Source organism: Microcaecilia unicolor, chromosome 13 (genome assembly GCF_901765095.1).
Source record: "Microcaecilia unicolor chromosome 13, aMicUni1.1, whole genome shotgun sequence".
NCBI classification, from domain to species: Eukaryota; Metazoa; Chordata; class Amphibia; order Gymnophiona; family Siphonopidae; genus Microcaecilia; species Microcaecilia unicolor.
This window is the reverse complement of record NC_044043.1, coordinates 97196065-97223945: the sequence shown is the minus strand read 5'-3', so window position 1 is coordinate 97223945 and position 27881 is coordinate 97196065. Positions and strand designations below refer to the sequence as shown.

General features: G+C 46.6%; 1 protein-coding gene across 1 annotated transcript; it reads left to right on the top strand.

Annotated features, from left to right (window-relative positions):
* Nucleotides 1-102: 102 nt before the first annotated feature.
* On the top strand, nt 103-25644 carry LOC115482428 (claudin-16-like). Its single transcript, XM_030222175.1, has 7 exons — nt 103-217; nt 660-700; nt 4839-5069; nt 13567-13702; nt 17087-17251; nt 21801-21865; nt 25429-25644. Exons 1-7 carry the CDS (start codon nt 103-105, stop codon nt 25642-25644), a joined length of 969 nt encoding a protein of 322 aa, XP_030078035.1.
* Nucleotides 25645-27881: the final 2237 nt, after the last annotated feature.

The window sequence follows — 27881 nt, the reverse complement described above, 5'->3', positions numbered from 1 at the left end:
TATTTCAAGCCTGGAAGGCAGAGGGAACAATCCAGGGGAAAGCAGTTGTGGCTATTCCTTCCCCAGTAGCTGCAAAAAGGCCTCAGCTAGACAACAGCAGACATGGAGGAGAGCGTTGTCCATTTCTTTGATGAGGACCTTAGTGACCAGAAAGTAGAGAACGTGGTGGCCTGGGATCTTGAGGGGGAGACCCTTCGTCCTAGGGAAGATCCCTCAGGTTGTGTGTATTTTCCATAGGGATGAGCTGGCTGAGATAATTTCCCATGTCCTTTCACACTACAATTTGAAACAAGGGTGGCCTCTGAGGGTAGTTCCAAGCTGGTGGATCCTCTGGTGAAGAGTATTAGACAACTACCCAAGTCCTTTCCCATGAACCAGGACCTGTGGGACATGGTACAGGCAAGTGGACATCCCCTGCTTTCCCGTGCAAGGTTGCTAGATCAATGGACAGCATGGTACAGGCAATAGGCATCCCTTGATTCCCCTTGCAAGGTTGCTAGGGCATTGGGCAAGCTTTATAGTATCCCAACAGAAGATAGGTTCCACTGTGGATGTGGTGATGGCAGTTACCAAAAAGACTACCATTCTGGTGGACGATGGTATGGCGCTTGGAGACCCTTCTGAAGTGTAGTTTTGACCTTTCAGTTCTGACTTTACAGGTGTCCATTTGTGGCAGCCTGATCACCAGGGCATGCTTTTGGTGAGTGGAAAAGTTGTTAGCCCTCCTTTGGATGGTCCAGGAGATGGACAAGATTGGGGGGGGGGGGGGGGGAAGAGGCATCCTTGTTTGCCGATGCTCTTTATGATCTGTTGCGAGTATCTGCAAAGAGCATATCTCTGGTGGTTGCAGCCCGCACAGCGTTATGGCTAAAGAAATGGGCTGTGGATGTGGCTTCCAAATCCAAGTTGTGTTTTCTTCCCTTTTGTGTGGATTTATGCTGTTCAGGGGAGAATTGGATAAACTAGTATGAGGTTTCGATGATGCTAAGGTTCCCTGTCTGCCTAAGGACAAGCCTAAAGTAGGTGGTCATGGCTTGTCTGCATGCAGGAGGCTTAGGGATGCCAGACAGTGTTGCCCTGTGAACCAGCAGGCTACAGTGTTGTTTACTGAGAACAAGTTTGGGTCCCTGAGCCAATTCAATACTGAAGAGGAGTTATGGATGGAGAAAAGGAGTTAGTAGGCCAAATCAACAGAATATCATCCACATATAGACAACACGAAATCCCAAAGTACTGAATAAGGGTAGCAAGAGGACTTAAGAAAAGATTAAAAACCAAGGGAGAAAGAATGGAACCCCACAGAATAGAGGGCGGGAGGCAGAGGCAGGTCTAGTGGAACCCAGAGCGGTTGTTTTTTTTTCCAGCAAAAATCCTTTTAGGGAGGTCGTTGTATAAGATGATACTTTGAGACGGTTATGCGCTGGAGTTCAGTCAGCCTCTTCCAGATCTGTTTTGGATTTTCCCTGTCTCCTTCCTTAAGGTGGGGGCAATACAGGACACTGCAGCTTTTTATTCGATTGAGGGTCATGGTGCCAGTGCCCAGGGAGAAAAGGAGAACAAGGTGTTATTCCATTTACTTTGTAGTCCCTAAAAAGGGAAGTACCTTTTGGCCCATTCTAGTAAACAGGTTCGTCAAAGTTCCTTTCACACGGAGACTTGTGATTGTTGTGGTTTGGCGCAGAGAATTTCTCACTTTTCTAGATTCACAGATGTGTACCTTAACATTCAACATTCTCACCAGTGCTTCCTTCATTTTTATGTCATGGGGAAGCATTTTCAGTTTTGTGCATTTCCGTTCGGGCACGCAACTGCGCCTCAGACTTTTTCAAAAGTGATGGTAGTGGCAGCAGTGCTTCACAAGGAAGGCATCCCAGTTCATTGGGCAAAGTCTCTGAGAGAATGAGCGAGTAACCTTTCACATGGTGCGGCTTCTGGAGTCTCTGGGTTGTGAACCTGGTCAAGAGTCATCTGCTTGCGCCGTCCCTAGAATATTTGGGGGTCTAGTTTGACACTTAAGTGGGTCGAGTTTTTTTGCCTACAGCGAGAATTGATAAGCTACAGGGTCAAATGCACGCTTCTTTCGGTGAGAACTCACAAGGCGCGGGACTATCGCCAGGTACTGAGGTCAATGGCAGCTACTTTGGAGATAGTGCCCTGGGCAAGGGTTCATATGGGACCATTGCAGCACTCGCTTCTCTCCCGCTGGTTTCCACAGCAGCAGGACTTGAAGGTGAAGCTTTCCCTTCCGGGGCAGCCAAGTCTGCAGTGGTGGCTCTGCAGCACCAGTTTAGAGAAAGGAATGGCTCTGGACTCTCCAGAGTGGTTGATGATCACAATGGCTACCAGCCTTCTGGGCTGGGGGAGGCCATTGCCTTGGTCAAGTGACACAGGGGTGCTGGTCGATCAATGGGCTGGAAACGGGTACTTATCTGGCTCTGGAGCACTCCTGGCCACTCCTAGAAGGCAGAACGATCAGGGTGCTGTCTGACAATGCCACAACCGTGGCTTATGTCAATCAGCAGGGAGGCACAAAGAGTCTACCCATAACGGAAGAAGTGGTGTTGCTGGTGCAATGGTCAGAGGTTCATCTTTGGTACCTCTCTATGGCATGTGACAATGTCCAAGCGGATTTTCTGAGCAGACACGCTGTGGATCCCAGGGAATGGGCCCTGGGCAAGACAGCTTTTAGCACATAGTTTGGACATGGGGTAAACCGGAAATGGATCTCAGTTGACATCCATCAATGCGCAGATTCCTCAGTTCTTCAGTTGTCTGAAGGATCTGTGGTCCGAAGGAGTTGATGTGTTGATTCTTCCTTAGCTTGCCTAGATTTTCTACGTTTTTCCACCGTGCATGCTCAGTTTCATTAAAACGAGCATGCATGGCGTAACTGAGAACAGGACAGGTAATGTGAGACCAGCATGGGACAAACACTCAGCTGGCGGGGTTTGAGAACCCTCACTAGCCAAGCTACCCTTGTGTGGTGGCGGGGAGGTGGGACAAAATGTGCCCCTCCCCACTTTTGGCTCTGCCCCCCCTCCCATCGAGGTCTGGCTACGCCCCTGGGCCACAGAGCTGCACATCAACTGGGCCTCATCCACTTGGCATGGCATGGCAGGGGATTCATATTTCTTGACTTGGGGAGCGGAGCATAAGATGGTCCTAGTTCCCACTTCTGTATCGCCTATGATCCAAACCTCGGCACATGCATCTGAGGATTATTCACCTGGAAGGAAATGATGTGAATGATTGGACCAGAAAGAGACTCACTGTTACAATTAAGAACAATTTTCTGTTGGTACTCGTCTTCCAGGGTGGTTTGGTCTGATGTAATTCCCAGGCCTGCTCGCCTGTCAGCGAAGAAGTGGACTCAGGGTTTGACAAAAATGTACAGGCGAGAGTCTGGCTGCTGCTGGCTTGGGGGGGGGGGGGGGGGGGGGAGGCCAGCTCAGACATGATTGGGTTGACAACATGGTGTGTAGGGCTGTTTGGAAGGATAAAATTCATTTATTGGATGTAGGAATGGATCTCTCAATGATGTGCAGAAATTTACTGAGCACTTTTGCCAGCTTTGTGACCATTTGAGGGGTGGGGTTTCTGTTCTGACTCATGTCAAAGGTCCCTGTGGCGGGCACCCAAGCTACAGGGGTTACATTGCTCATGGGGAATGAGTCATAACTATAAGCAAGTGACAAGATTGGATTGAGAGGCCTATGCCGACATCAGGGCTCTTGCTGTCAATGCGGAGCATTGGCAGTGATAGATTGGTGATTGACTGGCTACTTAGCTGACAAGGTGATCAGCCATGGAGTGAAGGGATTTCAGAACATTTTAAGTGTAGCTCGGGGGAGTTACTGTTAAAGTTTCCAATGTAAGTGTTGTGAATAAATCTGTGGCCTGCTGTTTTCTTACAATGTGTATTGTTGAATTATGGCAAGTAGTGTTGGGGCTGTTGACTTATGGGTTGGAGGGGGTAAAACATGTTAAGGGAAAAATGGGTAAAGAAGATAGGGGAGGGTGAGGGAGTAATAAGGACGTCACTGATAAGGTGGTCCCAGGTCCAATGGCTAATGGAAAAGTGCATTGGCTGTGTGTGCAAGTGGTTTGCGCAAGAGCAGCTGTGCCTAGCGCACAGACAGGTGCCTGGACTTGCATGTGCTGGAATAAAATTTGTGTGATACCAATATTTACACAGAATAACAGTCTAGTACATATGTAGATATGGGCTTATGGAAGTACTTTTTGAGTGCAGACCTGCGCGTGTATATAAATCTCAGTGGTTCAATCGTCCCCTTGGTTTTGGTGTTTTTTTTAAATTCTTTTTTAACCCATGGTCTTATGGAAGTCAGAAAAAAAGCTGCAGATCAGTATGCTCGCAGTACAAAGAAGAAAGAGGCATGAAATCCTCACTAATGCTGACCGCAAAAGAATGAGCTAACCTTTTATACCTTGTGTTAAAGCCTCAGCACTGAGCTCAGACTTTTGGTCTTCTATGCTGTCCGCTGCCTCTGTGCTGAATAGCTAATTGCTTCATTACCATGGATTTAAATGTGCTGTTTGGTGTGCCTTACACAAATTTGCGCAGTGTCCTTGTTTTTGCACTGTGGGTTATCGTAGTGCGAAGCACGGTGCACTTTATTGTATCAGTCCCTCAGTGCAACTTGTCCTTTAAAATTGCTAAAGCATCACTCAAATTGCAGGGTCACTAAAAGAGTTAAAGATCTGCAAAAGGGAAAACCGTTGACATTTTTAATATAAAGTCCAGAACCAGATGGAAACCATTGGTCTGGGCTCTCCCTATTTGGAAGTCTCTTAATTGCTCTACACTTTATCTGTAGTCCCTAGTGCAGAGGAGAGACCAGCTTTCTGCAGTTACTGGGCACAGAAAGCTGCCAGACACAGTGGGAGCTGCCTCTTTCACAGCTGCCTCCTCTTCAGCCTTTGTAATAAGGATTAGCAGGCATGCAAGCCTCAGAATGGCAACCACCACAGCTGAAGTGCTGGGACTTCTCCTGGGAGGCATCTGTCTTGTATTCTTCGCTCTGGCTAGCACCACCGACTGCTGGAGGGTAAGCGCCAGCTACAAACCAGCCAATGGTACTGTGATCTGCAGTGCCCGGGGCGGGGGGGGGGGGGGGCTGCATTTGTGTATGAGCTAGACAAACTATAGCTCAGGGCCTCAGATTATGAGGGGGCCTCATGATTTACTGTCATAAGAATTTATTAAAATGTTTGCATGTAGCATTTATGCCTACTCTCACAAGTATGGAAAACTATTCAACTGAAAATTTACTTCCTACTTAATCGGTGGCGGGGGAGAACTCTTAAATGTTACGGCATAGAAGACACAATACGCAGAAATTCAGCCCTGGATGTGACCTCCTGGTTTCTGGAAATGTCTTGTGTGAAAAGGTATTCAGCGTGTATCTATATATTTCCTTACAATTTATTCTTACAGATTCAGTAGGGTTAGTAGTGGTAACGGTGGTTAGTGTATCTGGGTTTAAAAAGGTTTGGACAAGTTCCTAGAGGACAGCTTGTTATTGAAATGGACATGGGAGAAGGCACTGCTTGCTCCAGGATTGGTAGCATGGAATGTTGCTACTAACTGGGTTTCTGCCAGGTACTTGTGACCCGGATTGGCTACAGTTGGAAACAGGATACTGGACCATTGGTCTGACCCAGTAGAGCTATTCCTATGTTCTTATGGCAGCCAAAATGATGAAAGGGATGGAATGACTCTCATATGAGGAAAGGCTTAAGAGGTTAGAGGTCTTCAGCTTCGAGAAGAGATGGCTGAGAGGGGTTAAGATAGAGGTGAACAAAATCCTCAGTGGAGTGGAACAGGTAAAGATGAATCAATTGTTTCCTTTTCAAAAAGTACAAAGACCAAGGAACAAACACTCCATGAAGTTACATAGTTACACATTTAAAACAAAAAGGAGAAAATAATTTTTCATTAATCACATAGTTAAGCTCTGGAACTCTTTGCCAGAGGATGTGGTAAAAGTAGTTAGCGTAGCTGAGTTTAAAAAAAAGGTTTGGGCAAGTTCCTGGAGGAAAAGTACTTTAGCGCATAACTGCAAGTGGGGCACATGCACATGGGAGGGACACTGGTGCACAAAACTTAAACAATACTTTAAGATGTGCACTAATTTACAACATCATTTAGGTGCTAACATTTATACCTGCCCTTGTACATTGTGTGTGCGATGACCAGGGGCGTAGCCAAACTTCGGCGGGAGGGGGGTCCAGAGCCCAAGGTGAAGGGGCACATTTTAGCCCCCCCTGGCATCGCCGACCCCCCCCCCCCAGTCATTATCGACCCCCCACCGCCATTGCCGACCCCCACCGCCGCCGCCTCCAACTCCAACTTTAATGACTCCTGCCGACGACCCTCTCGACCCCCCTCCTGCCGCCAACCCTCCCCCGCCATCGCCTACCTTTGCTGGCGGGGGACCCCAATCCTCGCCAGCCGAGGAGGTTCTCTTCTTCCCGCGAAGGCTTCGTTCTGTTTCTGACGTCCTGCACGTACAACGAAGCCTTCGCGGGAAGAAGAGGACCTCCTCGGCTGGCGGGGATTGGGGTTCCCCCGCCAGCAAAGGTAGCCCACGGCGACGGCGGGGAGGGTTGGCGGCGAGAGAGGGTTGTCGGCAGGGGTCCAGGGCCAAATTTACGGGGGCCCAGGACCCCCTGGCCCTACGTAGCTACACCACTGACGATGACATCTAAATGTTGTTGTGCAAATGCCAACTTAAGCTGTATTCCAATGGTTCCCAAACCCAATCCTGGAGGCCCCCCAGCCAGTCAGGTTTTTGGGATATCCACAATGAATATTAATGAGAGAGATTTGCAAGCACGGTCTCCATTTCATGCAGATCTCTCTTATGAATATTCCTTGTGGCTATCCCAAAAACCTGACTGGCTGGGGGGCCTCCAGGAACAGGATTGGGAACCACTGCTGTATTCTGTAATGGACTTCGGATGCTGTTACAGAATACTATCTTTTAGCACCCTATGTAGAATTACCTCCATAGGACCATTGAATAGATAAGACATTTCCAGTGGTTCCCAAGACATTTGACTGAAATTTGATCAGAGAGGAGGGAATGGCAATGTATCAGTAACATAAAAAGAAGTGATATATGACTGCCTTGGGTTTCCAAGAAGCATTTCGGTAGCCCGGGTAGAGGCCGACCAAATTTCGGTTTTGGTTTCAGCTTCGGCACCAATACCAGCCCCTAATCCAGGTTTGGTCAAGCTTCATGCCAGTGAATTTTCAGCTGAAACAGAAACTCCCCCCCCCCCCCCACCAACCATCAGAGCAAGTTCTCCAGGGCCACCCCCTCCCCGAAACCAAACGGCAAATTTCAGATGCTGATTCCGTTGCCCTTTAAACCTGTATGCTGCAAAGTTTACTACCCTGAACAGTAGTGATGTGACGGAATCAAATATGCAAGAATACACTTGAAGTAACCTGGGTGGAGCAACAGATCCAAGTACATCAGGGATCCACGAAGGCTGGGGTGATGCGCATGGACGGATCATGTCTAGAGCCCAGGCTTCAAAGAGCATGGACAAGCTCAGCCTTATTCGCTGTGGTGGCTGAGGGAATTATTAGAAAAAAGGGGACCTGGGTATTGGTTTTGCGAGACGTAAAGTTGAAGATGGCAAGGCCTGAAATGACTTACTTATGCAGGCCCTGGACATGCTTAGGACTGATATGAGAAGGGGGCTGAGGTGTTGGTTACCAGACATGGAGGAGGGAATGGATTCCGCATTGCATATGAGAATTTGTATGTGCGTCTACCAAAACTGGATAAATTTCATTTGGGCAGACTAGAATGTATCAGTTTGCCATCTTAATATTTAGAAAGATTTTTTAAAAGATCTTTGATTCATACAGAATTAGAGAGAAATTTACCGAATCCCTTTCTTCAGATGCTGTTCGGTCTAATCACGATTGGAGGAAAGGCTTCCCAGAGCACAAAGCATGGGAGAAGAGCCTGGGTTTCCACTTCCTCCCAACCCAAGACCCTTTTTCTTCCTCCTCATCCTAACCTAGCCATGAAAATCCCCTCAAAGGTTTAATTGCTGAGTGAGGAATGTGTTTCATGCCAGGAAGAAGGGAGGCTGGACCACAGAGACTGGTTTTCTTTGACAACTGGTAGGGGCAATGTTGTCATAACAACCACTTTTCAAATATATTGAAAAAGAAAAGAAGTCAGTCAGAGCTATTCTTCAGTTGTTAAGTGAGTTGAAGGAGTTTGAAATGTCACAGACTCCCCACAGGGGTACAAAGGCCGGGCAGAGCCCACAAATCTCACCTGTGCATACAGCAGAGTTCTGGAAAATAACATTTCCCATATTGGCTCTGGTTCACTTGCTCTGTTGGCTTCAGAATTAGACAGACTCTTGTATTTTTGATAGCTTGTCCCTCAGTGAGATTCTTTGGCACCTCAGAGCAGGGCTTCTCACCTCAGTCCGCAGGACACACCCAGCAAACTCAGGTTTTTAGAATATCATATCATAAGTACTTAATAAGTATTGCCACACTGGGACAGACCAAAGGTCCGCCAAGCCCAGCATCCTGTTTCCAACAGTGGCCAATCCAGGTCACCAATACCTGGCAAGATCACAAAAAAGTACAAAACATTTTATGCTGCTTATCCCAGAAATAAGCGGTGGATTTCCCCCCAAGTCATTTTAATAATGGCTTAAGGACTTTTCCTTTAGAAAGCTGTCCAAACCTTTTTTAAACCCCGCTAAGCTAAGTGCCTTTTCAACATTCTCTGGCAACAAATTCCAGAGTTTAATTACACGTTGGCTATTGTTTTTAGTCACCTTTGCTGTGTTTGGGTTTGTCTCCTAAATGCTCTCCAGAGAAATGGAAACAAATACGTCTCCTCCTGCCTGTGCCAAATACAAAAAGATATTAAAGATGCTGCACATTCAGATTTTCAAAGCTGGCATATTCAAATCCCTCAAACAAAGCTAAATATTGTTTTCTCCATTTGTCTGAACAGTTCAGCCCTGTAGACTGTCAGGCTTATTTTCGAAAGAGAAGGGCGCCCATCTTCCGACACAAATCGGTAGACGGGCATCCTTCTCTCAGGGTTGCCCAAATCGGCATAATCGAAAGCTGATTTTGGGCGTCCCCAACTGCTTCCTGTCACCGGGATGATCAAAGTTTCCAGGGGCATGTCGGAGGCGTAGCAAAGGCGGGACTGGGGCGTGCTTAACAGATGGGCGTCCTCGAGCGATAATGGAAAAAAAAGAAGGGCGTCCCTGACGAGCACTTGGCCGACTTTACTTGGTCCATTTTTTCTTACAACCAAGCCTCAAAAAGGTGCCCGAACTGACCAGATGACCACTGGAGGGAATTGGAGATGACCACCTCTTACTCCCCCAGTGGTCACTAACCCCCTCCCACCCTAAAAAAAAATTAAAACATTTTTTTTGCCAGCCTCAAATGTCTTACCCAGCTCCATGACAGCAGTATGCAGGTCCCTGGAGCAGTTTTAGTGGGTGCAGTGCACTTCAGCCAGGCGGACCCAGGCCCATCCCCCCTACCTGTTACACTTGTGGTGGTAAATGTGAGCTCTTCAAAACCCACCAGAAACCCACTGTACCCACATGTAGGTGCCCTCCTTCACCCCTTAGGGCTATGGTAGTGATGTACAGTTGTGGGGAGTGGGTTTTGGGGGCGGTTTGGGGGGCTCAGCACCCAAGGTAAGGGAGCTATGCACCTGGGAGCAATTTATGAAGTCCACTGCAGTGCCCCCTAGGGTGCCCGGTTGGTGTCTTGGCATGTTAGGGGGACGAGTGCACTATGAATGCTGGCTCCTCCCATGACCAAATGGCTTGGATTTGGTCGTTTCTGAGATGGGCGTCCGCGGGTTCCATTATCATCAAAAATTGGGGATGACCATCTCTAAGGACAACCATCTCTAAGATCGACCTAAATTTCATGATTTGGGCGTCCATGACCGTATTATTGAAATGAAAGATGGACGCCCACCTTGTTTCGATAATACGGGTTTCCCCGCCCCTTCACAGAGCTGTCCTGTTAGATTATGCCCCTCCACGTCTCCCATATTTTGAGTGGGCCGAGCTATTAAGTGCTAATTACAGCATACGCTTCCAATTTCTCCTATGGGTCTGCGAGGATTGGGAAGACCCTGCAGTCAATATTCAGTGGGACCTATCTGAGCAGGAGAGGCTGCTGCTTGGATTAGTCCTTCTGACTGGGCCATACCTAGATTTTTATTAGCACTATTCAGGCAGTCCAGGGGTGGAGTGAGGTTGAACCTAGAAATTATCAAGTAGCTGCAGTGGGATTTGAACTCTGTATTAGTTGTACCTAATGTTAGGTAACTCAGTAGTAAACGAAAGGCTAGTACAGCTGAAGCCTGGTGGCCATTTGGCAATCTATCAAAAACAGATAGTGTATGCTCTTTGGGCCAGGCAACCATACCTGAATTTGTAGCTCACCTTAAACTCAGATTTGGATAGGCAAATAATCAAATCCAATTAGCTTTACATAAGTATTACCATATTGGGAAAGACCAAAGGTCCATCAAGCCCAGCATCCTGTTTCCAACAATGGCCAATCCAGGTCACAAATACCTGGCAAGATCCCAAAAAAGTACAAAACATTTTATACTGCTTATCCCAGAAATAGTGGATTTTCCCCAAGTCCATTTAATAACGGTCTATGGACTTTTCCTTTAGGAAGCCGTCCAAACCTTTTTAAAACTCCGCTAAGCTAACCGCCTTTACCACATTCTCTGGCAACAAATTCCAGAGTTTAATTACACGTTGAGTGAAGAAAAGTTTTCTACGATTCGTTTTAAATTTACTACATTGTAGTTTCATCGCATGCCCCCTAGTCCTAGTATTTTTGGAAAGCGTGAACAGACGCTTCACATCTACCCATTCAACTCCACTCATTATTTTATAGATCTCTATCATATCTCCCCTCAGCTGCCTTTTCTCCAAGCTGAAGAGCCCTAGCTGCTTCAGCCTTTCCTCATAGGGAAGTCGTCCGATCCCCTTTATCATTTTCATCACTCTTCTCTGCACCTTTTCTAATTCCACTATATCTTTTTTGAGATACGGTGACCAGAATTGAACACAATATTAGAGGTGCGGTCGCACCATGGAGCAATACAAAGGCATTATAACATCCTCATTTTTGGTTTCTATTCCTTTCCTAATAATACCTCACATTCTATTTGCTTTCTTAGCCACCGCAGCACACTGAGCAGAAGGTTTCAACATATCATCAACGACTACACCTAGATCCCTTTCTTGGTCTGTGACTCCTAACGTGGAACCTTGCATGATGTAGCTATAATTCGGGTTCCTCTTTCCCACATTCATCACTTTGCACTTGCTCATATTAAACGTCATCTGCTATTTAGATGCCCAATCTCCCAGTCTCGTAAGGTCACAATCCTCCTGACCTGTAAAAATCATAATCACTCCACCACCTCTCTCAGAACAGTCGTGTAAAAATTATAATTACAGCAACACCAGGCACCAACACCAGGAGTGGCCTAGTGGTTAGGGTGGTGGACTTTGGTCCTGAGGAACTGAGTTTGATTCCCACTTCAGGCACAGGCAGCTCCTTGTGACTCTGGGCAAGTCACTTAACCCTCCATTGCCCCATGTAAGCCGCATTGAGCCTGCCATGAGTGGGAAAGCGCGGGGTACAAATGTAACAAAAATAAAATAGATACTATTGGAGATTCTACATGGAATGTTGCTATTCCACTAGCAACATTCCATGTAGAAGGCTGCGCAGGCTTCTGTTTCTGTGAGTCTGACGTCCTGCACGTCAGACTCACAGAAGCAGAACACATTGGTGATCTGCAAGGGCCGACTTCTACATGGAATGTTGCTAGTGGAATAGTAGCAACAGTGGAGGAGTGGCCTAGTGGTTAGGGTGGTGGACTTTGGTCCTGAGGAACTGAGTTCAATTCCCACTTCAGGCACAGGCAGCTCCTTGTGACTCTGGGCAAGTCACTTAACCCTCCATTGCCCCATGTAAGCCGCATTGAGCCTGCCATGAGTGGGAAAGCGCGGGGTACAAAATTAACAAAATAAAAAAAAAACTGTCCCATAAGACCATAATCACTCCAGCCAACCTCTCCCTGAACAGTCCTGTAAAAATGCCCAATTGTACATCATTCTTTCAAACAGTGCTTTCTTTCCAGCAACCTAAGCATAAATGACAAAAGTCCCTAAGGAACAAAACTGAAGTTTGTGTACTGTATGAAAAATTACATCCCGTGGTCTTTGATTCCCTATGTTATGAACCCCCTGGAGTTGCAGGAAAGATTAAGGCTGGGTAGCCTCCCTCCCTCCCACCCACCCCTTACCCCTCACCCCTCACCCCTCACCACCACTATGTAGGGGCATGAAGACATCTCTGTGTGTATCCTGCCTGCTTAGCCCTATCCTCTCATGGTCCTAGTGCTGGGAGAAATTAGAATTATTATTGGCTTCTTGGACACACTCCCCCATTATTGATTTTTATTTTATTTATTTGCACATTTATATCCCACTTTTTTTCCACAGGTATGTGGACTCAAAGTGGCTTACAATGTACTGAAAAGGCTATAGCCAGACCAGTTATTAAACAATTACAATTTCATTAAATAGGATAGAAGGAACCAGTGGTGTAGCCAAGGGTGGGCTCGGGTGGGCCCAGGCCCACCCATTTTGGCCTCAAGCCCACCCAGTAGCAGCACATCTATGATGTGGCTGGCAGGGATCCCCAAGCCCCACCAGCCAAAAATTCCCAACAACTGTCCCTCTTGCATACCTTGTAAATAACAGATCTTCATCTGCAGTGAGCAGCGACTGATAAATACTGCTCGCACCAGCCCCACAGCCTTCCCTCTGATGTATTCCCGCCTATGCGGAAACAGGAAGTTGCATCAGAGGAAAGGCTGTGGGGCCAACATGAGCAGTGTGTATTAGTCGCTGCTCGCTGCCGGTGAAAAGCTGCTATTTAAAAGGTATGCGGGGGAGGGGGGATGTTTGAGAGAACCTATGACATGCAGGCGAGAGAGGGAGAAACCAAATCATTTGTGGGACAAGGCGGAGTTCTTCTGCTCACCCATCTTGGGCCCAGGCCCACCCAAAATTGGGTGTCTGGCTACGCCCCTGGAAGGAACAGAGGAAGAAGAAATAGGAAAAGGGTAAGAGAGCGTTAAAAAAACAAGAGCAATGGACATATCATTAGAAAGGACTGTAGGGAATATGAGGAAAGTCTGAAGATGGCATTCAGAGATAGGCCGGCCTTAGTAGATTCCAGATGCGGAGATGGTTCAGCTGTCTGCAAGGCAAACTATGATAGGGAGCAGGTGCAAATCCCATCCAGACGAGGAGAAATAATGCCACGATGAGAACCGTTGAAGGCAGGAAGACCCTAACCCAGGATGCATGATACAGATTCATTTCAAAGTTACGCTTTTGACAGGGCCCCTAGAGAATTTATTCATCTTCCAAGCCCATTTCTACATAACGCTTCTTTTCTTTTCTTAACTATCCTAGGAAGATGCAAAGGATCCTTTTTCATCAGTGGGTCTGAGTAACCGATGTCGAGGCCTGTGGAGTGAGTGTGTCTTTGATAACATGGCGAACCTCTGGACCTGTGATATTCCCGTCTCTTACCTCAGCAAGCACCCTGGTGAGAGTGTAGAATGATAGTTATGTTTCTAGTTTACTGTCCCTAGTTTAACTAGGTTGGGGGAGGGTTTCCTTTTGGGGCTTCTAGAGATGTCCTATGGCTTAGATGTATGTGATGTTGTTATCTTGGTGATTTTGTTATTGTATATTTGAAGAATTGTTATTTTTTTTTAAATCTTTGTAATGTTATTGTAATGATACAAGCTGCTTTGAATCAGCTTTTTCTCAAAGAGACGACTTATAAATGCTGCCAGGGCTGTCCTGAGGATATGCTGGTGGTACAGCTGCTCAGAATGCATGGGAGATGGGGGTGCAAAATTACTCCCTGACTACTGTCTCTCATGTGCTGGCCTCGGTGCAGTGGGTGCGGGCACTATGGGGCATGTCACACAGGGTGTGAGTCCGGCTTGGGAAGCTTCTGGTGAAGGCCATCACTTTTGAACAGATTCTGGGCATGTCTGGGACATATTGGAAGGCAGTGGAAATAAAAAGACTTAGAAGGGCAATTTATGCATTTACCTCTAGTGGAAGAATCTCAGCTGGTCAGACAGGATAGGCTAATTTGCTCTTTATCTGACATCATTTACGTGCAACTATACTATATGTATAGCTCAAAGACCCATCAGGGGGTGCTCCTAAAATGTCACAGCTGACTGGAGGAGGCCCCTGGCTAATGGTACATGCTCACTACAACTTGTCCTGGAAGAGTCCCTTTTGGATGCCCCCATCTTCTAGTGCCCATGCCCCGGAAGAGTCGCTCCTGAATGCCCCCTATGCTTTAGACCCCATGCCCTGGAAGAGTTCCTCTGAGATGCCCCCATCCTCTAGTCCCCATGCCCCGGAAGAGTTGCTCCTGGATGCCCCCATGTCCTGGAAGAGTCCCTCCTGGATGCCCCCATCCTCTAGTTCCCATGCCTTGGAAGTGTCCCTCTTGAATGCCCCCATACTCCAGAAGAGTTCCTCCTGAATTCCCCCATCCTCTAGTCCCCATGCCCTGGACAAGTCCTTCCTGGATGTTCCCATGCACTTCTCTCCCTCATTGTTCCCTTTGGGGCCCAGACCTTCAGCTGCTTCTCTTGCCAGTAGCTCTGCTCTTCACCCTGCAGCCCATGTAATTCTCTCAGAAGGGGTTGTGCTATATGTCGAAGAAGGAATTGAGTCAAACAAAATGAACATTCTACACGAAACAGCATGGAATCTTTATGGATAGAAATTTCAGATGTGAAGGGAAGGAGTATACTGGTAGGGCTGTACTACCATCCACCAGGACAGAAATGGACATGGGAAAAATCCACAATTTCGGGAATACAGTGGTGGAAATAAGTATTTGATCCCTTGCTGATTTTGTAAGTTTGCCCACTGACAAAGACATGAGCAGCCCATAATTGAAGGGTAGGTTATTGGTAACAGTGAGAGATAGCACATCACAAATTAAATCCGGAAAATCACATTGTGGAAAGTATATGAATTTATTTGCATTCTGCAGAGGGAAATAAGTATTTAATCCCTCTGGCAAACAAGACCTAATACTTGGTGGCAAAACCCTTGTTGGCAAGCACAGCGGTCAGACGTCTTCTGTAGTTGATGATGAGGTTTGCACACATGTCAGGAGGAATTTTGGTCCACTCCTCTTTGCAGATCATCTCTAAATCATTAAGAGTTCTGGGCTGTCGCTTGGCAACTCGCAGCTTCAGCTCCCTCCATAAGTTTTCAATGGGATTAAGGTCTGGTGACTGGCTAGGCCACTCCATGACCCTAATGTGCTTCTTCCTGAGCCACTCCTTTGTTGCCTTGGCTGTATGTTTTGGGTCATTGTCGTGCTGGAAGACCCAGCCACGACCCATTTTTAAGGCCCTGGCGGAGGGAAGGAGGTTGTCACTCAGAATTGTACGGTACATGGCCCCATCCATTCTCCCATTGATGCGGTGAAGTAGTCCTGTGCCCTTAGCAGAGAAACACCCCCAAAACATAACATTTCCACCTCCATGCTTGACAGTGGGGACGGTGTTCTTTGGGTCATAGGCAGCATTTCTCTTCCTCCAAACACGGCGAGTTGAGTTCATGCCAAAGAGCTCAATTTTTGTCTCATCTGACCACAGCACCTTCTCCCAATCACTCTCGGCATCATCCAGGTGTTCACTGGCAAACTTCAGACGGGCCGTCACATGTGCCTTCCGGAGCAGGGGGACCTTGCGGGCACTGCAGGATTGCAATCCGTTATGTCGTAATGTGTTACCAATGGTTTTCGTGGTGACAGTGGTCCCAGCTGCCTTGAGATCATTGACAAGTTCCCCCCTTGTAGTTGTAGGCTGATTTCTAACCTTCCTCATGATCAAGGATACCCCACGAGGTGAGATTTTGCGTGGAGCCCCAGATCTTTGTCGATTGACAGTCATTTTGTACTTCTTCCATTTCTTACTATGGCACCAACAGTTGTCTCCTTCTCGCCCAGCGTCTTACTGATGGTTTTGTAGCCCATTCCAGCCTTGTGCAGGTGTATGATCTTGTCCCTGACATCCTTAGACAGCTCCTTGCTCTTGGCCATTTTGTAGAGGTTAGAGTCTGACTGATTCACTGAGTCTGTGGACAGGTGTCTTTCATACAGGTGACCATTGCCGACAGCTGTCTGTCATGCAGGTAACGAGTTGATTTGGAGCATCTACCTGGTCTGTAGGGGCCAGATCTCTTACTGGTTGGTGGGGGATCAAATACTTATTTCCCTCTGCAGAATGCAAATAAATTCATATACTTTCCACAATGTGATTTTCCGGATTTAATTTGTGATGTGCTATCTCTCACTGTTACCAATAACCTACCCTTCAATTATGGGCTGCTCATGTCTTTGTCAGTGGGCAAACTTACAAAATCAGCAAGGGATCAAATACTTATTTCCACCACTGTAACTTGTATAAAATGTTTGTACGTTTGGGTAGCTTGCCAGGTGCCCTTGACCTGGATTGGCCGCTGTCGGGGACAGGATGCTGGGCTCAATGGACCCTTGGTCTTTTCTCAGTATGGCATTACTTATGTACTTAGAATGAACAGACAGATGAAAATATGTTTACAGAAATTAGGAAAGCTGGCAAATTGGGCAACATTATAATAATGGGTGATTTCATTTATTCTAATATTGACTGGATAAATGTTACATCGGGGAGTGCAAGGCAGGTAAAATTTGTAGATTTAATAAATGACTGCTTTTTGGAGCAACTGGTCCAGGAACCAACGAGTGGAGGAGCTATTTTGGATCTAGTCCTTAGTGGAATGCAGGAAATAGGACGGGAGGTAACAGTGTTGGATCTGCTGGGAAACAGTGATCATAACATAATTTAGAAGGTTGGTAATTTGGTTCTTGTAATGAACAGTTTTTTTGTTTTCCTGGCAGCTTCACTGGTTGTAACTCGTGCCTTGATGGTTGTGAAAGGTTTGCTTTGTCTAACTGCGGTCCCTGTTCTCATCCTGGGAATGAAATGCACGAGGTTCATCAGTAATGAAAGCCACCAAAAATTCAGATGTTCCATCACTGCTGGGATCCTCTTTCTCCTGGGAGGTAATGGAAATATTTTAGATTGTTAATCACTCGCATAGTGAGGCCAGCAGAAGGTCATATCCATTCAACGGACCCATTTCACCATGTTCTTTCCATGTAGAAGCAGGAGGAGGGAAGAGCCTCAGTGAACCAGGCCCAATGAATCTACCAGGCTTTCACAAGTGCTCACAAGCGTGGCAGAAAACCGTGGCCATACAGTGAGTCAGTCAGGCTGCAAGAACTACCTTCACAACCTGCTAATTCATTGATTTAAAAAAAGGGAGGGGGGGGGGGGGTTGTTCTTTCTCAGGCAAGAAGATGATGATTTATAGAAGTCATAAGGTTGAGGCCATTGATCCATAGTGAGATGAATTACGTGGGAAGATAGTATCTTAAATTCATACCTGAAGGGCAGTTTTCAAAGCATTCACCTGGGAAAATGCTGATTTTACCAAGATAAACTGTCTGGTCTCTCCTTCATCCAGCTCATGCCCTATCTTGTACCACTGCTGGAGAGCCCAAAAAATCCAGCAATCAGGCAAACCTACGGAAACAACATTGAGCTCAATATTTAAAAGGGGCTAAGTGGGCAGGAGAGGTTAGGAGTAGCCTTCCATATAAACGTATTTTGTTGCTGGAGCCGACAGGGTGGGAGCGGTGGGGGTCTGCTTTGGCCCTGTCCTATTAGCCTAAAACTAAAAAAAACAACAAAAATGGGGGGACGTCCCTGGAACTCGGAGGAATAGAGGGAGGGGGGACGACGACGACCCTGGAACACGGACGAAGGGGGGGGGCACTGGAACTGGTTGGGGGGGGACACTGGAAGTGGGTGGGAGGGAGGGGCCCCAGCCACACACACTCTCTCTCATAGACACACACTCGCACACAGTCTCACTCAGTTTGTCACACACACTCGCAAATTCACTCTCTCACACAGTCACTCTCACACACACTCAAACATACACCCTCCAAGGAAAACCTTGCTAGCGCCCGTTTAATTTGTGTCTGAAACGGGCCTTTTCTACTAGTAAATAAACAAACAGTGGTGCCATAACATTATGATTGAAAATGATCCGCCCAGTATTGAAGCTCCACAGCTGGTGTTTTTAAAATGCCTGCACCAGCGTTTACAAATATTTTAGGTATTCAGAACCACTATCCGGATCATAAGCAGTACAGACTGTCTGGATAGAACAGCCAGCGGCCATTGTCTGGATAATGCTACAACTTTTATGCTGTCTTAGTTATTTGAATAGTTATCCGGACAGTGGGTGGAATATTGCTCTGAAACAACCAACAAGTAGCGGAAGAAATGTTTCAAAGACGAAAAACATCTTCTAAAAGCAGCAGATGTTAAAATCCACAGGGTTTATTCATTCAACATAGGTTACACCTCAGTCCAAAGAAAGACCCAACACGGGCTGTGTTTCGGCATGGAAGCCTTCCTCAGGGGTCCTTTCAACAATAAAAATAATGAAACAGTAAGACAACTGATATAATAAAAGCAAAATAAATGATTGACATAAATATATATTCAAAGATGTATATAAAAGATAAGTGACAAGTTATATAAAACCAGATAAAGGTGTGAAAGTGCACAGTGACATTCAGTGGCACCATCTGGATAATGTAAGCCAGGCCCTAAGGATATTTGGTGGCACCATCCGGATAGTGTGAGCCAGTCCCTAAGGATATTCAGTGGCACCATCCGGATAGCGTGAGGCAGCCCAGAAGGATATTCAGTGGCACCATCCGGATAGTGTGAGCCAGTCCGGAAGGATATTCAGTGGCACCATCTGGATAATGTGAGCCAGGCCCTAAGGATATTTGGTGGCACCATCCGGATAGTGTGAGCCAGTCCGGAAGGATATTCAGTGGCACCATCCGGATAGTGTGAGCCAGTCCCTAAGGATATTCGGTAGCACCATCTGGATGGCGTGAGCCAGTCCCTAAGGATATTCGGTGGCACCATTCGGATAGTGTGAGCCAGTCCCTAAGGATATTCAGTGGCACCATCCGGATAACGTGAGGCAGCCCAGAAGGATATTCAGTAGCACCATCCGGATAATGTGAGCCAGTCCCTAAGGATATTCGGTGGCGCCATCCGGATAGTGTGAGCCAGTCCCTAAGGATATTCAATGGCACCATCCGGATAGTGTGAGCCAGTCCTGAAGGATATTCAGTGGCACCATCCGGATAGCGTGAGGCAGCCCAGAAGGATATTCGGTGGCACCATCCGGATAGTGTGAGCCAGTCCCTAAGGATATTCAGTCGCACCATCCGGATAGCATGAGGCAGCCCAGAAGGATATTCAATGGCACCATCCGGATAGTGTGAGCCAGTCCTGAAGGATATTCAGTGGCACCATCCGGATAGTGTGAGCTAGTCCCTAAGGATATTCGGTGGCACCATCCGGATAGTGTGAGCCAGTCCCTAAGGATATTCAGTGGCACCATCCGGATAACGTGAGGCAGCCCAGAAGGATATTCAGTAGCACCATCCGGATAATGTGAGCCAGTCCCTAAGGATATTTGGTGGCAACATCCGGATAGTGTGAGCCAGTCCCTAAGGATATTCGGTGGCACCATCCGGATAGTGTGAGCCAGTCCTGAAGGATATTCAGTGGCACCATCCGGATAGCGTGAGGCAGCCCAGAAGGATATTCGGTGGCACCATCCGGATAGTGTGAGCCAATCCCTAAGGATATTCAATGGCACCATCCGGATAGTGTGAGCCAGTCCTGAAGGATATTCAGTGGCACCATCCGGATAACGTGAGGCAGCCCAGAAGGATATTTAGTAGCACCATCCGGATAATGTGAGCCAGTCCCTAAGGATATTCGGTGGCACCATCCGGATAGTGTGAGCCAGTCCTGAAGGATATTCAGTGGCACCATCCGGATAGCGTGAGGCAGCCCAGAAGGATATTCGGTGGCACCATCCGGATAGTGTGAGCCAATCCCTACTGATATTCAATGGCACCATCCGGATAGTGTGAGCCAGTCCGGAAGGATATTCAGTGGCACCATCTGGATAATGTGAGCCAGGCCCTAAGGATATTTGGTGGCACCATCCGGATAGTGTGAGCCAGTCCGGAAGGATATTCAGTGGCACCATCCGGATAGTGTGAGCCAGTCCCTAAGGATATTCGGTAGCACCATCTGGATGGCGTGAGCCAGTCCCTAAGGATATTCGGTGGCACCATTCGGATAGTGTGAGCCAGTCCCTAAGGATATTCAGTGGCACCATCCGGATAACGTGAGGCAGCCCAGAAGGATATTCAGTAGCACCATCCGGATAATGTGAGCCAGTCCCTAAGGATATTCGGTGGCACCATCCGGATAGTGTGAGCCAGTCCCTAAGGATATTCAATGGCACCATCCGGATAGTGTGAGCCAGTCCTGAAGGATATTCAGTGGCACCATCCGGATAGCGTGAGGCAGCCCAGAAGGATATTCGGTGGCACCATCCGGATAGTGTGAGCCAGTCCCTAAAGATATTCAGTGGCACCATCCGGATAACGTGAGGCAGCCCAGAAGGATATTCAGTAGCACCATCCGGATAGTGTGAGCCAGTCCTGAAGGATATTCAGTGGCAACATCCGGATAGTGTGAGCCAGTCCCTAAGGATATTTGGTGGCACCATCCGGATAGTGTGAGCCAGTCCTGAAGGATATTCAGTGGCACCATCCGGATAGCGTGAGGCAGCCCAGAAGGATATTCGGTGGCACCATCCGGATAGTGTGAGCCAATCCCTAAGGATATTCAATGGCACCATCCGGATAGTGTGAGCCAGTCCTGAAGGATATTCAGTGGCACCATCCGGATAACGTGAGGCAGCCCAGAAGGATATTCAGTAGCACCATTCGGATAATGTGAGCCAGTCCCTAAGGATATTTGGTGGCACCATCCGGATAGTGTGAGCCAGTCCCTAAGGATATTCAGTGGCACCATCCGGATAGCGTGAGGCAGCCCAGAAGGATATTCGGTGGCACCATCCGGATAGTGTGAGCCAGTCCCTAAGGGTATTTGATGTCACTTCACTCTTTCAAAAGTGTGTACATTTGCTGAAACAACAAAATGTAAACTAACTAAATAAAATAAGTAATGCAAATAAAGCAAAAATCACATAAACGACATGGGAACTGACATGATATGAACATTTCCAGGCTATCCACCCCTAATATTATAAGACAGCTGGAAAATGTGTTCCGAGTCTGTAGGTAGACTCACTGTAGAAACAGGTGCTATAGACGGATTCCCAGACACCTCGTTGTCACCAGGGCCGGCCCAGGCAGTCCAGGTTTTACCCCGCTGCAGTCACAACTGTTCTAATGAAAGCAGCTGGTAACCAGTAGGGACTTAGGGGAGGTTGATAGAGATGTGTAGGATGTTTCCACAACCGTCATCCCTTTCTAATGAATTCTGAGCCTAATTCCCAAGCTGATAATTAATTTTATTGATTTCATCGGTATTTATGGCTGTGTATTTTATCTTTTGCCGTTATGATGCGTTTTGATTTTGTGAACTGCTTTGAATGATCCTCAGTCTATTCTCCCTATGCTGTTGCAGGGTTGGCAGGTGGGGTGGCACTGCTCTTCTATGCCGTGGACACTGTACAGAAGTATCACTTAGAGGTGAGTAGGAACGCTTATTCTGCAGTACCACTCAGAAGGAGAGGGATAAGCAGTGGCCTAGTGGTTTGAGCATTGAGCTGAGAACCAGGGACCTAGGGTAGAAATCCCACCTCTGCCACTGACAGACCACGGGCAATCACACAGCGCCTCAGGTACCCTTCAGGGAAGGGGAAAGGGAAATGGGACTTGATATACCGCCTTTCTGAGGTTTTTTGCAACTACATTCAAAGCGGTTTACATATATTCAGGTACTTATTTTGTACCAGGGGCAATGGAGGGTTAAGTGACTTGGACAGAGTCACAAGGAGCTGCGATGTGTTGTACCTGAATACTTATCAATATACAGTGCTATATACATTCAGTAGTGCTAAAAATAATCATTCTTCACTGTTCAAACACCAGCACCATATTCTACCAGTTGCCTTTCTTATTTATGCCAACCAATCCCAGCTCTGATTATGTGCCAATAATCCACTGCTTTCTAACTGGGAGGTGCTTTTCTTCATACCTGTCTGTGATAAGCCAGAAGGGCCAGTGGGCAGGACCCAGGAACCCACCAGAGACTCCACCTCCCCCTTTAAAAAAGCCATGTTAGCGGTGCAGGCGCAGTATTGCCATTCAAAGTGAATGGGATGTGTCGGCATTGCTGTGCGGCTTTGTAAAAGGTGGGGGGGGGGGAGTCTTTCTTCCATTTTGGATTTTTGCTAGGAATTTGTTATTGCTCTGTGGCGACATCTAGTGGCTAGACTTAGGGTCCACATTATTATGTTCTTGAATTCACCATTGGAGGTTAACAAGTGTTAATTTTAAGACATATGCAGTACCTCAGCCTCTTTAGTAGATAAGGCTGTTTTAACTTCCCTCTAGTGCATTATTCTTTTAGTAATGGATGTGCCTCACTGCCCTGTTTAAATCTTTATTCTGATATGGTTGAATAGCTACTGGTCCCCCATCCTCTTGACTCAATGTACAGTTAATGTGTCTATCCATTGTCCTTGCTATAGGAATGTAAATGTGAACCCCTAATACCTGATTCTGGAGGGTCCACAGTCAGTCAGGGTTTTGAGATATCCACAGTGAATAATCGTAAGAGAGATTTGCATGCAGTGGATTCATTGTGGATATCCCAAAAACCTGACCTGGCTGGGGTGTCTCCAAGACCAGGTTTGGGAACCACTGCCCTAAGGGGTGAATTTTATATACGGCGCCAAAGAAAAAAATAAATCGGCGGCAAAAAAACTGCGTTTAATGCTATTCTATAAACCTCACCTAACGTTTAGGCGTGACCACTTACCCCAATTAAAACCTGGTGTAAGTACCTGCACCTAACTTAGGCGCAGATTGGGCGTATTCTATAACAGTGCACATAAGTTTTAGAAACCTCTCCAACCCACTCATGTCCCTCCCATGGCCCCTTTTGATATCCGCGTGTCAGAATTTACGCACACCGCTTTACAGAACACGCTTAGAAAGTTGCCTGTGTAAATTCTAATTAGTGCCAATAATTGCTTGTTGTTGGCTAATTATCAACACCGATTGGCTTGTTAACTAATTAAGTTGCGTGTGCAATTTGGCCGTTTGCGTGGACAACTCTAGACGCCATATGTAGAATCTGGGGTTAAGAGGGCAGGAAGGTGCCTATTATTGGCATATTATGTCTTTATAAAATACAGAAACTGGTGCGTGTCTTGCGTACACACCTCCTGTCAGACCGCCCTCCCCCCCCCCCCCCCCCCCCCTGCCCATGCCTTAAAATCATCTCTCTCTAGTCTTGCCTAGCAGTGGCAGCAGCATTTATAGGCTGCACTGGGTCTTTCTCTGTGAACTGTCCCGCCCCTTCTGATGCAGCTTCCTGTTTTGTAAAAGGCGGGACAGTTCATAGAGAGAGCCCCGGTGCAGGACGCAGGCAACCTATGAATTCTGCTGTCACTGCCCAGGCAAACATTGGAGCAGAGCAGGTGATTTTAAGGTACTGGGGGGGGGGGGGGGGGGAGTGCGCGGGGGACACATCCCTGTTAAAAACTTCTGCCTACACCACTGATCTAGACTAAAGGCTAGACTGAAGGCTCAGACATCACACCCAGTGGCGTAGCCACAGGTGGGCCGGGGCCCACCCACTTAGGGCTCAGGCCCACCCAACAGTAGCACTTGTTTAACAGTAGCTGATGGGGATTCCAAGCTGTACCAGCTGAAGACTTCCCCCTGATGGTAATGAAAATGGTGTGCTCCACGATACTGGCACCTGCGAATGCTCTGTTTTCAGCGCATGCCTGCTGCAGACTGCCAAGGTGGAAAGAAGCATTTTCCTCACCAGCTTAGATATTTTTTGGGGGAAGGGGAGAACACTTGGTGCCCACCCACTTCTTGCCTAGGCCCACCCAAAATCTACTGTCTGGCTACGCCCCTGATCACACCTAAATATTAGCACATGCAGTGGGCTTGTACATGCACATTTTGTAATTATGAATGTACATAAGTGTTGCTACTGGGTCAGACTAAAGGTCCATCTGGCCCAGTATCCTGCTTCCTGCAGTGGTCAATCCAGGTCACAAGTACCTGGCAGAAACCCAAAGAGTAGCAACATTCCGTGTAGAACCCCAAAGAGTAGCAAGATTCCATTCAGAATCTTAAGTACATAAGTGTTGCCACACTGGGACAGACTGAAGGTCCATCAAGCCCAGCATCCTGTTTCCAACAGTGGCCAATCCAGGTCACAAGTACCTGGCAGAAACCCAAAGAGTAGCAACATTCCGTGTAGAACCCCAAAGAGTAGCAAGATTCCACGTAGAACCCCAAAGAGTAGCAAGATTCCATTCAGAATCCCAAGCATGTAAGTGTTGCCACACTGGGACAGACCAAAGGTCCATCAAGCCCAGCATCCTGTTTCCAACAGTGGCCAATCAAGGTCACAAGTACCTGGCAGAAACCCAATTAGTAGCAAGGTTTCATGCTGCCTTTTCAGTGAAGCAAGGTAATGTGAGGTCCTCAGCTGTAGCCTGTCTAGCTTATAGGTAAATCCAGCCCTGAGTGTGTTTAACTTTATATAAGTAAGTTAAGAACATAAGTGTGAAGATCCATCAAGCCCAGTATTCTGTTTCCAACAGTGGGTACAAGTACTTGGCAAGATCCCAAAACATTAAAATAGATTTTATGCTGCTTATCCTAGAAATAAGCAGTGGATTTCCCCAAGTCCATCTTAATAATGGCTTATGGCCTCTTCTTCTAGGAAGTTAGCCAAACCTTTTTTTTAAACCCTGCTAAGCTAACTGCTACTCCCCCAGATTCTGCTCCTGCACATGCTTAATCTACAGATACATGCCTGCTTGCAGCACGCACGTGTGCCGTTAGGTGTGACCTTACAGGAGGCTTTTTACTTGTGTAAATCAATGTGTTGCACACAACAGAGGATTGTAAAGTTGTCTCCTACACGTGTGTGCAACTGTGACATATCCTGAGTGCATGTTTTCCTCATTGTCCCTAAGCTTGTCTCAGAGGAATTCATTGTATTTGATGATTATATTGTTGAGTGATTAATGCTGGTTTACCAACCTTTGTCATCACAGGTGGGACTGGGTGTTCCTGGGGTGACGTACGAGCTTGGCTATTCCTACTGGTTTTCAATGACTGGTACAATTTGTGCAGCTGTGGCAGCCTTGTTACTCCTCACTGTAATCTGCTCAAGAAACCCTACCGAGAGGGTGAGAAAGCACCCCAGTGCTGCTCAGGCACTGACAGAGAAGCAGAGGAGCACCGAGGGCGCAGGGCAGACGTACCTGTGACTTTCCTAGATTACTGTAATGCCTCCGAGATGCAGGCATTTCAGCTGGAGTTGGAGACTGTCCCATCAAACACTGAACTATCCCAAGAGACAGCCACATCTCAAAAAAAAATGGAATTGGCACTAATAAAAACTTATTGTAATGAATTGTGCCTCTTTTTATTTGTTTTTATGTATTTTGTATCGTATGGTTTTTATTGTAACAACTGTGTATGTTAATTTGTTCCTCGCCTTGAGCTGTGGTAAGTACGGGTTATAAATAAACAAATAATCAAATCACAGCGGGACAGGAGAATGCTCAACTTATCATCTTCATTCAAACATACAGAGAAGGGTGATGAACATGATAAAGGGGATGGGATGACTTCCCTATGAGGAAAGGCTGAAGCATCTACAGCTTGGAGAAAAGATGGCTGAGGGGACATATGATAGAAGTCTATAAAATAATGAGTGGAGTGGAATGGGTAGACGTGAATCATTTGCTTACTCTTTCCAAAAATACTAGGACTAGGGGGCATGCGATGAAGCTACAAAGTAGTAGATTTAATACGAATCGGAGAAAATGTTTCTTCATTCAACGTGTAATTAAACTCTGGAATTCATTACCAGAGAACGTGGTAAAGGCGGTTTGCTTAGCAGGGTTTAGAAAAGGGTCGAATGGTTTCCTAAAGGAAAAGTCCATAGACCATTATTAAATGGACTTGGGGAAAATCCACTGCTTATTTCTGGGATACCTTAAACAGATAGTAACACAACCTAAGTCTATTTGCTGCTGAATAAACAAATAAAGATAAAAATAGACAATATCAGTCCACGCTCGTCTCAAAATAAATTTAGTAAGAGGGGGAGAAAAAGCCTCATAATTTCACAAAAGGAGTCGTGCGACAATTGAAGTCAGCAATCAATGGCTAGATAACTGCCCTTTTGCGATGGTTGTAATCTTAGGCAAAAATCCCCCAAATTAAATACTCTTGAGTGTACTTTTTTTTAGAATATTTTGATATTTTTATAGATATTTTAATCTTCTACACAATATTTTGTAATGAATATTTCTATCAAGTTCAGAGGCGGAATACACTGACAGTTAACCATTGACGTGTCTATACAGGCTCAGATCTCTTGACAAAGCCCCAGCGAAAGAGGTACCTGTCGAGGTCTGAGGAACCGTTAGATTGCCAAAGCTAAGTGATTTCATTTCACTGTTCATTTACCGCCTCTGAACTTGATAGAAGTATTCATTACAAAATGTTCTGTAGAAGATTAAAATATCTATAAAAATATCAAAAAGAGTATTTAATTGGAGGAGGTTTTTTTTTGCCTGTGATTATAACCATGACAAAAGGGCAGTTATCTAGCCATTGATTGCCGACTTCAATTGTCGCAAGACTCCTTTTGTGAAATTATGAGGCTTTTTCTCCCCCTCTTACTAAAGTTATTTTGAGATGAGCGTGGACTGATATAGTCTATTTTCATCTTTATTTATTTCTGGGATAAACAGCATAAAATGTATTGAACTTTTTTGAGATCTTGCCGGGTATTTGTGACCTGGATTGGCCACTGTTGGAAACAGGACACTGGGCTTGATGGACCTTTGGCCTGTCCCAGTGTGGCAATACTTATGTATATCACTCCTAGATGTTAAAGAATTTAATTTATGGGTTCAAAATGTCTCCTTCTCACCTCAGTGGTGAAGAGGTTTTATTAGCTCAGCATCACAGAGAAGAAACTGGATGCTGAAGGACCAGAGGAGTCCCAGTTTTCCTGCAGAAACATAGAAACATGACAGCAGATAAGAGTCAAGGGGCCCATCCAGTCTGCCCCTCTGAAACTTGCCTGAAGCATCCATTTCATTAAGGGGTCCTTTTACTTCCTGCCATGTGGCCCATAAGTATGAAATAGGATGGGTAGCATTTAGCACATGCTAAGCTGTAGTAAAAGCACCCCGAAGAAAGTGGGAATCATGCTTAGACCCAAATGCTTTATTAGATACTAGGAAAAAATGCCCGTTTCTGAGTGCAATGAAACGGACACTAGCAAGGGGCCCCCTCCCTCCGTCCCTCGGAGCTACTTGCGTTACTTGTTCGGGGTTCGCGTTCGCCTCGCGTTTCAGCCCTCGAGTGTTATAGCTCCGCCCTCGATGTCATGACGTTTTGACGCGAGGGCGGTGCAGACACTCCAGGGCACACCGGATATCTCGGGCTCCTCAACTTCCGTGGAGGCTTCAGAACATTGGGGTTG